Below are 13,663 nucleotides of genomic sequence, written 5' to 3'. Positions count from 1 at the left end.
AGTTACCTAACAGCACCAAGAAGACACTTCCCAACTTCCCCACTTCCCAACCCCGTGCTAGTTTTAAGGCATTCTCGGAAGTTGGAATTCCTTAGAGGCTGGGAAGAATCCAAAGAGCCTCCCTCTCATTCATTTCCCATCTCCCCTTTGCCTAGTCTGGCCCTGAGAAATTTCCCCAGAGTTCAAGGCAATTCCCTGTAGGGAGAAATACTGAGATGAGAGACTGAACATTTGACTGGCTTTGAGTCTCAACTCAGTCTCCAACAAATCGTGTGACCCTGGAAAGCCTTTCCCCTCCTTCCTCCAGTTTAAAATGAGGGGACTGGATGACATCAATTCAAGAACAGAATTTATTAGATTGTAATGTTTAGAGCTCCTCCAGCCCAGACCTCTTGTTTTCTTTTTTGGGAGGCAGTGCTCAGTATCTGAGGTCAGAGTGGATCTCATGTCCTCCTGACTCCAGGGCTGGTACTTTATCCACCTAGCTGCCCCTCCCTCATTTTAAACAAGAAGAATTGGGCTTACTAAAAGCAATCTTAGGATCATAGGTTTGGAGATGCCCCCTCCCAGCAGTCTCTGGGACCTCCCTGGGTTCCCATTCTCCTTTGAGTTCCAGGTTCTTGAGAGGGAGTTTGCTGAATGAGAGAGAAGAAAGAGAACGAGAAAATGGGAGGATTGTAGAGGATGGCAGGTGGAGGAGGAGGACGATGGTCAGGGATATGAGGCTATGAGAGAGGTCCTGAGGGGACCCCCCCAATATCAAGATCCCCACTGAGGCTTTGTTCTGTTCCAGTGTATGTGGGCTGCAATGGGGCTGAGGGCAGGAAGCAGAGGACAGCCTTCCTGGAGAGAGGGAGAAGGCTGGGAGAGCAGAGACAAGTGAACTTGGAGATACTTTGTGATTCATGTTCCTAGGATCCTAGACCTGAGACCTGGAAGGGGCCTCAAGAAGGCAATCTGGTCCAAGTGAGAACAGTCAGTCCCATTCTTTTGAGTTAAAAAAACCCCAACAGAACAACACCCCCTTCTTTTTTCCCCCCCTCTTCAAAATTGATGCCATTTCTCCTGGTAGAATATAAGCTTCCTGAAGCCAAGGACTTTTCCTTTTTTTGCCTTTGGGTCCCCAATACCTGGCACATTGTTGCTGTTCAGTGTCTAACTCTGGTGACCCCGTATGGGGTATTCTTGGCAAAGATAGTAGAATGATTTTCTGTTTCCTTCTCCAGTAGGTTAAGTGACTTGCCCATGGTTACACAGAATAGTGTCTGAGGCCAGATTTGAATCCAGGTCTTCCTGACTCCCATTCCAATGCCCTATCCATCGAGCCATCTAGCTGCCTCACCTAGTACATAATAGTCACTTAATAAATGATTGTTGATTGATTGACTACTCACTTTTATGTAGTTCTTTAAGGTTGATAGAAGGACCCCTTTGTAATAGCTCCATGAGGTAGATAGTCTAGAGATCACCCCCATTTTACAGATAAGGAAACTGAGGCTCAGCAGAGTGACTGCTTGGATAATTAGCATCAGAGCCAGGATTCTAACCCAGACTCCAAACATTGCCTGGGAAGGGGAATGGGGCTGGTACCTTTCCTGCCCATCATCCACCTTCTCCCTGGGATGGAGCCTTTTGCAGCCTGACCTTCCTGGGATCCTCTGCCTTTCCTTGTGTCAGAAGAGTGTGACCACACTTTCCCTAAAAGGCTTGTAGGGCAGAAGTGCTGAAGGCAGCAGGGTGGCCTGATCACGCCCTGTGGGGAGACCCATGAACTAGGAACCTCAGGGGGAGGATACAGAGATAGAAGGACACTCTGTGCCCTTGGGAAGCTCTTAGTCTGGAAAAATAAAAGAAACACATTTACAACTGATTGCCTGGATTTGGGGTGCCCCTTTGTGGGATGGAGACTGACAAACCTCTCCCGAGCAGGGCAACCATGATGGTACATGACCTGAAACATGCCATGTGGGCATTGGTTGAAAGAATTGGGAGAAGAAAGACATGGACAGGAATCATCCCAACCTTTAAATACATGAAGGGCTGTCATGTGGAAGAGAGATGAAGTTTGTCCTGACTAGAGCTGAAGGATGGCTCAGGGGCTGGTGGGCGGAAGTCTCAAAGAGGCAGATTTCCAAGTAAGAAGACCTGTCTAACAGCCAGATGGCCAACAATGGAATGGAGCCCTTTTGGGAAGAAGTGAGCTCCCAGTTGCTGGAGAGTGTTACATGGGGAGGGATGGTGTAAGAGGGGGTTTCCTTCTCAGGCAGACCTGGGCCTTCTGTGATTCATAGGACCTCAGATCTAATGCTGGAAGGCACCTCCTCTAGGCCAATCCTCTCATTTTACAGAGGCCCAGGATGGTGAAGTACTTTACCCAAGTAGTACGTGGCAGAGCTCAAGAAAAGGCTTCCTCTTTGTAGGGAATGGCACATGAGCTGAGTCTTGAAGATTTCAAGGGGCGGTGGTGAGAAAGGAGAGCACTATGGTATAGGATACAGCCTGTGCAAAGATGCCAGGGTGGGAACATTCCTTCCTGAAGAGACTGTGGACAGGGCATAAAGGACAAGAAGATCTGTAAGCCGAGCCCAGCAAGACTGGGCCCAGATAATCCGGACTAGACTAGACTGTGGCAAGATTGCGTCCCTTTCCTCAGCGCCCAAGAGGCAGCATGTCACAGTAGAAAGAGGATGTGGATTTGGGGTCAGTCTGACTCTTCGTGGCCCCATTTGGGGCTTTCTTGGCAAAGATTCTCCAGCTCATTTTACAGATGAGAAAACTGAGGCAAACAGGGTTAAGTGACTCGCTCAGGATCACAAAGGTAGGAAATGTCTGAGGCCAGATTTGAACTAGAGAAGGTGAGTTTTTCTGACTCTGGGCCCAGTGCTCTGTGTACTGTGGTGCCCCCCAACTGCCCTGGGACTGGAGGACTTGGGTTCAAACCCTGGCTCTGTCATTCACTAAATGGCCGTAGGCAAATTGTTTGACCTCTCTGGGCCTCAGTTTCCTCCTTTGTAAAATGAAAGGGCATATGTTGGACCTTGAGGCCCCTTCTAGTGCTAAACCTAAGATCCTAATTCCTCATTACCTATATCTATGTCAGCTTCCATTTCACACACACACACACACACACACACACACACACACACACACGCACACACACACACGCTTCCTTTTCAAGCTCTTCACCATCAGTGTGGCATAGCAGAAAGAACCCTGCACCTAGGCTCCAGGTCCATCTCTGTTCCTTACTACTAGTGTGGCCTTGAGTAATCTGTTTCCCTCTGAGCCTTGTTTTCTCTCTCTATAAAATGAGGGGCTTCAGGGAAATGATCTCTAAGGTCTCTTTCATCTTGAAATCCTATGAATGGGATGAAGATAGCTAAGAATATTTATTTAATACCTAAGTACTTTGGGGCAGGTAGGTGGCACAGTGAATAGAGCACTGGCCCTGGAGTCAGGAGGACCTGAGTTCAAATGCGGCCTTAGACACTTAACACTTACCAGCCGTGTGACCTTGGGCAAGTCACTTAACACCAATTGCCCCTCCAAAAAGCAAGAAAAAACAAAAAGAATAACTAAGCACTTTACAAATATTGTTTGTCCTCACGACCCTGGGAGATAGATGCTATTATCCTCTTTTCACAAAGGAGGAAACTGAGGCAGACTGGGATGAGGTGTCTTGCCACTTTCACAAGACTAGTGTCAGAAGTTGGGTTTGACAGGTTTCCCCAGTTCCAGGTCCCAGTGCTCTGGTCACAAGCTGCTTAATCATGATATTTAGCTTATGCTTTCAGGTTTGTTACATCTGCCCTGTGTGGTGGGTGCCATTCTGGCTCCATTTTGCACAGGAGTCAACAGAGTCTCAGTGTTACTTGCCCAGGGCCAGATAGCTGAAGAGTCTCTCTGTAGCTCCCCTTGGACATTCCCCTAAGCTCTATAATTGGACTTTATGGACCTTCTAATGCAACCCTCTCACTCTACAGAGGAGAAACTGAGGCCAGAAGAGAGGGATTTGCTTGCCACAGGTCACACAGGTAGCTGGAGGTAGAATTTGAACTCAGGTCCTTTGAGTTCTAATCCAATGCTATTTCTCCTCTACACTTTGCATGCTTTCATTTGATGAAGGCGGAAAAAGAGGCTGAGAAAGAGGGGGGGACTTGTCAAAGGCCACTCCATGATCCAGGACTAGAACTGGGCTTTCCTGATTCCTGGCCCAGTGGGCTTTTCCCAGAATACCCATTGACTTTGCTTCTGAAGGTTGGATTGCTGGGCAATCTTGCTTTGGTTTCTGAATCTCTCTCCTATTTTTATTCTTTCCCTTTCTTATAGATTGAGGCAGGGGTAGGGGACGAGGGACACTATACGCTGGGTGTATTGGATGATCACTAGGTCATCCAAATGGTAAATTGGAAATCTTTCACTGCATTGTATTGATCTTCAGAGAAATTTCTGGCCGGTTAATGAGTGCCTGAATTAAGCCTCCTTAAGCTGTGGCCCTGCACTGCCATCTGCTGACAAAACTGGGCAGTTTTCAGCCTTCAACTAGATTGTCCCGTCCTATGACATTGAACATGGTCATAGTGTGCTCAGGTGTTCGATCTCTCTCTGTCTCTCTGTCTCTGTCTCTGTCTCTCTCTGCCTCTCTGTCTCTCCTATCTTCTTTCTTCTCTGTCTCTCTGTCTCTGTCTCTCCTCTCTTCTCTCTCTGTCTCTGTCTCTCTCTGTCTCTGTCTCTCTGTCTCTCTCCACCCCCCCCCCCCCCCCCCCTTTCAGGTCAGAGGAGGGTGGAGGGAAATGAGTCTGCTGTTCAGAGGATCACTGTTCAAGCTTGTGATGCCTGAAAAGTAAGAACAGTCAGAAGATTTCTTTCTCTGGACCTGGTAGATTTAAATCCTGCCTGGGTCACTTCATAATTGTGTGACTGTGGGCAAATCTCTCTGAACCTCAATTTCCTCATCAGTGAAATGGAATAATAATACTTGACTCAGTAGATGGAGCATTGGATCTGGAGTCAGGAAGACCTGAGTTCAAATCCAGCCTCAGATACTGCCTAGCTGTGTGACCTAGGGTAAGTCACTTAACCTCACTTTCCTCATCTGTAAAATGGGGACAATAATGGCAACTCCCTCCCAAGGTTGTTGTGCAGATCAAATAAAATTGTATTTGTAAGGTGTTTTGCAAACCTTAAAGCACTATATAAATGCTATCTATTGCTGTTATTATTAACTACTACTGTCCAGGTGAGATGGTGTATGTAGTGTGCTTTGCAGACAGTAAAATGTTCTGTAAATGTACTACTATCTTTATTCCCCACTGCCTAGGATTGTTTGTGATAACAATAATAGCTTTCATTTTATCTCACTCTGCCGGGCACCGGGCTGTGTGCTTTTCCAAATATTTTCTCACCATAGAAATACGAGTCTTCTTTCTCCTCTGAGGTTAGTCAAAGCACTTCTTTGAGAATTCCTCCCCACTCCCATCTGGGTGGATTTTCTGATTCTGTACCAGCTTGTCAGTCCTCCTGCTAAAATGTGACACTCAAAAGACTGGGGGCATGTCCTCCATCCTCCATCCAGGAGAGAGGGCAACAGAAATATTATCTCAGCCACTCTGAACACTGTGTTCCTGTGAATGCTGTCTAAAAATCACATGAGCTTTTGGGGTATTGACCTATAGGAAGCATGCCATTACACGGTCCACCAAGACCCTCAGGCCTTTTTCATAGGGGCACATAAGGAGCTACACCCCAGGTGTGTTCAACCCTGCCTCCTCCATTCTCTACTTGTACATTGATTGTTTGAACACAGGACAGGACTTTATATATTTGTCCATACTGAATTATATCTTATTTGATGCAGCTCAGCATATTGGCTGGTCCCCTGTGGCAGATTTAAAGCAGTACCTGGGCAAGGGTTCCTGGAGATGGGCAGGAATGAATGTGTTGCAATGTGCATTCTTAGAGATAATTTCCATATTAATGAGATTGCAGAGTATTTGAGGGACATAGCCCTGGCTTAGTTGATATTGCTATCTAATGTTTACTAAAGACTCCAATGAAAATGCTGTATGGAAACCTTTGAAAACAAGAGAGAACAACAGCTACTAGGTGGCACCTCAGAGAGAGCATTAGGCCTAGAGTCAGAAAGACTCATCTTCCTGAGTTCGAATTTGACCTTAGACGCTTGTTAGCTGTGTGACCCTGGGTAAGTCATTAATTTTGTTTGCCTCAGTTTCCTCATCTAAAATGAGCTTGAGAAGGAAGTGGCAAACCACTCCATTATTTTTGCAGGAGAATCCCAAATGGGGTCATGAAGAGTTGGACGTGACTGAAAGACAGCTAAATAAAAACAACAACAAACATTCTTCAGTATTTGTGAGTTTGGAATTCTGGTGACGTGGGTGCTTCATCTGCCAGGGCAGACTGTAGAGATGGGCTTTGTGGGTGAAATGGTGACCAGCTCTCTGGCGACGAGTCTTTTCAAACTTAACTAGGTTAGCCCTTGGATCCTAGACACACGAGTCATCTCCAGGGCCCGCACTAGAAGCCGCCCGAGTTCTGATAGGCCTGCCAAGGCTTTTGCTTCAGAATTGCCTTGCCCAAGGTCCCCTCCCCACCATAAGAAGGGGGCCTTGATGGAGGGGCTCAGGAATAGTTCTGTTTAGAAGCGAAGACCTTGCTAGCATGAAGTCCTGGAAGGGGCATGGGCTTGGAGTCTGGAAATTTGGGAACCCCTGGCTGTGCCATGAATACCGCTGTATCATCTTGGGCAAGTTATTTCCCATATCTAGGCCTCACTTTTCTTCTCTGAAAAATAAAGGGATTGGCTAAGCTCCCTTTCGGCTCTAACATTCTGTGTGGTTCAAGTGCTCCTTTGCCAGCTCTGTGATTTCAGCCTCTATGGAGGGTCCTTCACTCAGGCCTTTCTTGGTTTCTGATTTTGTAAAACAGGTGAATGATATCCTTAGTTGTCTACAACCACTACTGGGTAGGCTATGGTCCAGCAGAGAGCTGGATGTGGGCCTGTACTATTTCACATTTTTATCACTGACTTGTATAATAGATAGCCTATTGATTCGATTTGAAGATGATACAGAGCTAGAAGAGATGGCTAGCACACTGGACAATGGTCAGCATCCCAAAAGGACTTTCTAGGCTAGAAAACTAAGCTGAATCTGGTGAAGTGAAAAAACAATAGAGCTCAATATAAAGACTTACATGGGTTCAAGAAATTAACTTCCTAAGTATTTGATGAGGAAGGCATGGATAAACAGCAGTTTTTCTGAAAAAGGTTTGGGGATTTTAGTGGTCTGTGAGCTTGATATAAATCAATAGTGTGATAGAGGATCAAAAAAAATATGATTTTTGATCTGCATTGTGAGGCACAGCTTTCAGGAATCAGGAGGGGATGGTCTTGCTCTGCTCTGTCTTGGTCCAAGATCTGGAGTACTGTGTTCAGTTTTGAACACCACATTTTAGAAAGAATTGGAGAGAGTTGGAGAGAGTCCATAGGAAAATAATCAGGATGATGAAGGGCCTCGAGTGTTTTCCATATAAGGACTGAAGGAACTGGGGATTGTTTAGATTGGAGAAGAGAAGTTAGCAGGAAAGCCGTGCTCAAGTATTTGAAGGGTTATCTCATGGAAAAGGGATTAGACTTGTTCTCTTTAGCAGCAGTGGGTAATTCCAGGAACATTGGGTTCAGTGTTGTGAATAAGTCAATTTAGGCTTGATATAAAAAATCCTGCGTAACAATTAGAGCTGCCCACAAGTGGAATGGGGAGTGGGCTCCCCCTCAAGGGAGACCTTAAAGTAAAGTCCAGATGACCACTTGTCTGTATGATGGAGAGAGAATCCTTTTTTAAAAATAAGTTTGCCTTCATGTCTTTTATTTTTTTACATCACCATAATTTTCCTCAATATCCCTCTCCCTCCCCTTCCAGAGAGCTATCACTAATAAGAAATATTAGTGATAAGAAGTAATAATATTAATTATTATGTAATAATTATATATAATATAATATATAATAATATTAATTATAATACTAATAATAAAAATAATAAGAAACAATAGCTCCCCTTCCAGAGAGCTATCATCAATAAGAAATATTATTTTTTAAGGACAAAAAAAAGAAAGAAAAAGATGAAAGAATCAGCATAACTGACCAATCGAAAAAGTCTGAAATATGTATGATATGTAACACTTGTGGACCTCCCATCTCTGCTAAGGGATGGTGCTGGAGTATCATTTCATCTCTCTTTTTTTCAGACCACCCTTGTTCTTTATCCTTTTCCAACATTAACTTTTTATTTTGTATGTGTGTGTGGTTGTGTTTTCATTTTGCATTATTGTAGTTTTTGTGTATATTGTTTTCTTGGTTCTCACTTTATTCTGCATCAGTTCATGTCAATCTTTTTATGCTTCCCTGTATTCATAGTATTCATCATTTCTTACAGCACAGTTATATTCACAATATAATATTAATACAATACAATACTATACTATATCATATCATATAATATTCACAATATAATACAACATTTGTATACCATAGTTTGTTTAGTCATTCCCCAATTGATGAGAATCTGTTTCCATTTATTTGCTATCATAAAAAAAAAGTGCTGCTATAAATTTTTTGTTGTACATGAGGACTTCCTTTTTATCAGTGACCTCCTTGGAGTCTGAGCCCAGTAATGGAATCTCTGGGTCAAAGATTATGGATATTTTAGTCACTTTTTTTGCATGATTACAGATTGCTTTCCAAAATGGTTGTGCCAAAATACAGGACCAGCAGCAATACACCAGTGGGCCTATCTTCCCACAACCCCTCCAATATTGACTAATGCCATCTGTTGTCATCTTTGCCAGTTTACAGAATGTGAGATGAAACCTCAGGGCTGTTTTGATCTACATTTCTCTTTTTAGGGATTTGAAGAATTCTTTCATGTTGTTTATAGTTTGTGATTCTTCTTTTGAGAGCTGTCTGTTCATCTCCTTTGACCACTTGCCTATTGGGAATGACTTTTGGTTATATGTGTATGTATGTATGTTTGTTATATGGACACATATATGTGTACATTTCTATGTATCTACACATACATATCTCAAAAAGAGATATAGATATATATGTACATAGAGATATATGTATATAGATACAGATATGTATGTATATAGCTATATAGGTAGATATAGATTACATATATGTATATATAGAGCTATATGTCTCTAAAAAGATATATATTATATATACATATATTTTCAATATATATGTATCTCTAATCCATCCTCAATGCAAATACGTATATATACCCCAAATTATTAACAAATGACTTTTGATCTATTAATTACAACGAATTAATAAGTTGATTGCAAATATAGCCTGTCTATCTATATCTGTTAATTGTTTATGTATTTTGGATACCAAACTTTTATCAGAAAATTTGATACAAAGATTATTTTCCATTTCACCACTTCCTTTCTTATCCCAGGTGCATTAATTTTGTCTGTGCAGAAACTTTTCCATTTCATGAAATAAAAGTTAACGATTTTATCTTTTGTAATTTCCTCTATCTCTTCTTTGGTTAAGAATGTACCCCCTAACCATAGCTGTGGGAAGTATGTAATTTGCTTCTCTTCTAATTTTGTAATCGTCTGATCTTTAATATTAAGATTGCATATGCATTTAGGATGTCTTATGGAGTGTAGGGTAAGGTGTTAGTTTAAACCCAATTTCTGCCATATTGCTTTGCAGTTTTTGAGGGAATTCATTTCTGAGTATGCTATATTGCCATTGAGGTTTCTTTTGACTCTAAAATGCTGTCATTCTGTGAAAGGACTCTGTAGGGTCATGATATTTAGAGCTGGAAGGGGGCTGAGAGGCTCCTAGTCCAACCCCTTGTCTTTATGGATGAGGAAACTCAACACCCAAAGGAGGGGGGTACTTGCTCAGGTTGTAAGTGGCAGGTCTAGCATTTAAAAACATTCTTTGGGGGCAGCTAGGTGGTGCAGTGAGTAAAGTGCCGGCCCCAGAGTCAGGAGGACCCAAGTTTGGTTCCGGCCTCAGACACTTAACACCCACACACACAAAAAAAACAACTAACCGTGTAACCTTGGGCAAGTTACTTAACCCCAATTGCCCTCCAAAAGGGCAAAAATAAATAAAAACATGTTTTATTGATGTTTTCTTTTTAAAACATTAGTTATTTCCCAGCAACTCTGTCCCCCACTGGAATTCTCCCTTCTAATTAATAAATCAATCAAAAAGTGTTTAAGTGTTTACCACGTACTAGACGATGGAGAAATGAATGAGTGAAAAATCATTTATTAAGTGTTTACTTGTGCAAAAACTGTGGATACAAATACAAAAAGTGAAATAGTCCAAGCTCTCAAGCACCTTACTCTACTTAGGGGTGATGACACATAGAAGTGTGTTATGCTATAGGGCAGAGGGAAAGGCCCAGAAGTCCCAAAGATTCAACATTGGGTTGCATATCAAGGTCCAGAGATCTTTGGATTATATAAGGAGATTAGATGGCAATGCTTGGGAATCCAGAGGACATGGAGTCATGGCAGATAGCAAAGCCTGGTAATCCTCCATTTCTGAAAGAAATCGAGCTGATGAATTCTCTCTCTCATGATTGATATGAACAAATGACCTGGATGGGATCTGGGAGTCCTGGAGTTCTGTGTGAGGCTTGAAAAGAGAAGGCAAGGGAAGAGATAACCCCTGGTGGTGGTGGGTCTTCCTAGAGAGGAATGAAATAGTTTCTGCCCTCAAGGAGCTTGCATTCTGGCTGGGGAAACAACATATACACATACAAGTAAATATACAAAATGTAATCAGATACAAGGTATTTTTGCAACTGGTAGGGATAGTAGCTGGGGGCGGGGGGGAAGCCTGTGCAAAGACTGCTCCCTCTCAGCCTCCTTTGATGAGTCGTCATCTGTGTCCACCCCTTTCCCAACTCTGGATGTCCTTCAAGGCTCTGTCCTAGGTTCTCTTCCCTCTTCTCTCTCTATATTCTCTTGTTGACTCCATCAGCTCCCACGGATTTAATTATCTCTATGCAGGAGACTCACACATCTCTCTATCCAGCCTTTGTTTCTTCATTGAGCTCCAGCTGCCATTTCCACCTGGATGTTCGGTGGTGTCTTTCCAGTCACTCAGGTTCCTCACCTGTCAGTTCTTGTGAATTCTCCCTCTGCACCATCTCTCTCATCTTCTCCCTTCTCTCCATTCACACAGCCACCTCTCTAGTGTGCATCCTTCTGACCTTTCACCTGGATCTTTGCAGTCTAAAGGGTCCTCCATGCTTCCATCCTCTGCCTTCTCCAGTCCATCTTGTACACAGCTGCCACAGTGGTTTTGTGAAAGCACAGATCTGACTTGGTCACTCCTCTTTTCAGCAAACTTCAATGCCTCCCTGTTACCTCTAGGATCAAATATAAATTCCTTTTTTTTTGTCATTTAAAGCCCTTCAACCTGGTCCTGATCGGCCCTTCCAGCTTTGTTGTACATTATTCCCTTTCCTACAGTCTGTTCCTCACCCAGGACATCCCATTTCCAATTTTCATGCCTTTGCACCGGCTGTGTCCAGTGAATGGAATGTCACTCCTCACTTCCACCTCCCAGAATTCCTAGTTTCTTTCCAAGCTCCTCCTAAGTGTTACCTTCTATATAAGGCCTTTCCTGACCCTCACCCCAACATAGTCTTCTTCCCTCCAAATTACCTTGTATTTGATTTGTATACATTTTATGTAGTGTTTCCCCAAATAGAGTGTGGACTTCTTGAGGATGAGGGCTAATTAATTTTGTCCTTTGTGTCTCTCATGCCCAGCACAGTTCCTGGTACAGAGTATGTGCTTAATAAATGTCCATCGATCGAATGTTGGTGGAAATGAGTGATCGATGCCATGTGTGTGGAGCAGAGATAATGTATAACCTCATTGTTCACCCTTATTCGACCACTTTTCTCCTGAGATGTTGTAGGCATAAGGGCCGGCATTTGAACCCAGGCCTGACTCCAAAACCAGTGCTTTTCTCACCATTCCATGGAAGAAACCCCCTATTCCCAGCTGGAGAGGGCCATCTCTACTGGACTTGACCCTCCTGATGACAGGGCCTCATCTCTGGATTCTGGGCTCAATTACAGGGCTTTGGCGGTGTTGGGCATGATGCTGTGGGTCCTGGTGGGTGCCCTCCTCCCCGTGGTGCTATTGGCTGCCCCCCCTCCAATCAACAAGCTGGCACTGTTCCCAGACAAGAGTGCCTGGTGTGAGGCTAAGAACATCACCCAGATCGTTGGGCACAGTGGCTGTAAATCAAAATCCATCCAGAACAGGTAGGAACTGGAGTGAGGGAGAGATGGGAGGATGTGGGAGGGGTGAGAAAGGGGAAACTGAGGGAAGGCAAACAATCAGGGGAGAGGATACTTGGGGAGGGAAGAAGGTCTGGGAGGTGGGAGGGTTAGGATTCTCCTTGACTTCAGCAGAGGCTGAGTATCTAGGGCCAGGGACTGGCATAGCCTGGTTCCTCACCTGCCCACCTCTCTTTGCCTCCTGTGGCTCCCTCTGGAAGAAGGGCTGTGGCTCTGAGAGAAGCTGGGTGATAGGTAGTGACTGAGTTTGCCTGTCTCCCCTCTGCCATGCCTTTCCTCCTCCCGACCCCTCCATCTGTTTCTCTGTAGGGCCTGCCTGGGACAGTGTTTCAGTTATAGCGTCCCCAACACCTTTCCCCAGTCTACAGAGTCCCTGGTGCACTGTGACTCCTGTATGCCCTCTCAGTCCATGTGGGAAATTGTGAGTACGGTCCCTGGGGACCCATCCTTTCTGATCTCTTCCCCAGCACTCTGAGCATGAACAGGGGAGACTTTCCCCCTTGAGAAGCTCCAGCTGTCTCTGTTGCCCTTCTTTCTCCACCGCCGTTAGTCTCCTCCATCTCCCTTCTGTCTCTTTCCCCTCCTTATCTCTCTCTTCCCTTTGTTTCTGCCCTCCACCTGCTCTATCTTCTTCTTTTCTCTTTCCTTCCAACCATTGTCTGCACCATCTGTTGTCTCCACCATCCATTGTCTCCACCATCCGTTGTCTCCACCATCTGTTGTCTCCGCCATCCATTGTCTCCACCATCCATTGTCTCCACCATCTGTTGTCTCCACCATCCATTGTCTTCATCGTCCTCTCCCTCTCCCTTTTGTCTCCATTTCTCCGGTTTCTTGTCTCTTATCTCTCCTCCCTGCTTCCTTTATCTTCCATTGTCTCTCCTAGTTTTCGTCTTTCCACATTCACCTCTGCTTCCCATTTCCTCCATCTGCCATAGTCTCTGTCTCCTCCACTTCTTTTGCCTCTTTTTTTTCCTGTTTTTACTCCAACTTGTTGCCTTTATTTCCCCTGTGTTTCTAACATTCATCATCTATTTTTTCCTCTTTTTTGGAGGTTAATGTTAATGTTGGACTTGGGGTCGGGAAGACCTGAGTTCAAATCCTGCCTCAGACACTTACTATCTGTGTAATCTTAGACAAGTAATTTGAACTCAGCCTGTTTCCTCATTTGTAAAGTGGGGATAACAACAGCCCCTACCTTACACTTTTATTGAGAGAGGACAGATGAGATAATGTATGGAATGGGCTTTATTTCTTGTGTCTTTGTTCTCATCTCCCCCTCACCCCC

General features: G+C 44.1%; 1 protein-coding gene across 2 annotated transcripts in view; it reads left to right on the top strand.

Annotated features, from left to right (window-relative positions):
• Positions 1–13,663, top strand: part of NBL1 (NBL1, DAN family BMP antagonist) — a 19,592-nt gene that overhangs the window by 3,620 nt on the left and 2,309 nt on the right. For both annotated transcript variants that reach the window (XM_069079232.1, XM_069079233.1), the window contains exons 2-3: positions 12,151–12,339; positions 12,685–12,796. In XM_069079232.1, coding sequence (XP_068935333.1) covers positions 12,170–12,339; positions 12,685–12,796 — 282 coding nt within the window. In that variant the 5' untranslated portion in view covers positions 12,151–12,169. The remainder of the gene's footprint in view (positions 1–12,150; positions 12,340–12,684; positions 12,797–13,663) is intronic.

This window comes from Petaurus breviceps, unplaced genomic scaffold (genome assembly GCF_028583685.1).
Source record: "Petaurus breviceps papuanus isolate PSGF00001 unplaced genomic scaffold, PetGlider_PUasm1.0 91041, whole genome shotgun sequence".
Lineage (NCBI taxonomy): Eukaryota > Metazoa > Chordata > Mammalia > Diprotodontia > Petauridae > Petaurus > Petaurus breviceps.
This window is presented reverse-complemented; position numbering and strand designations above follow the sequence as displayed.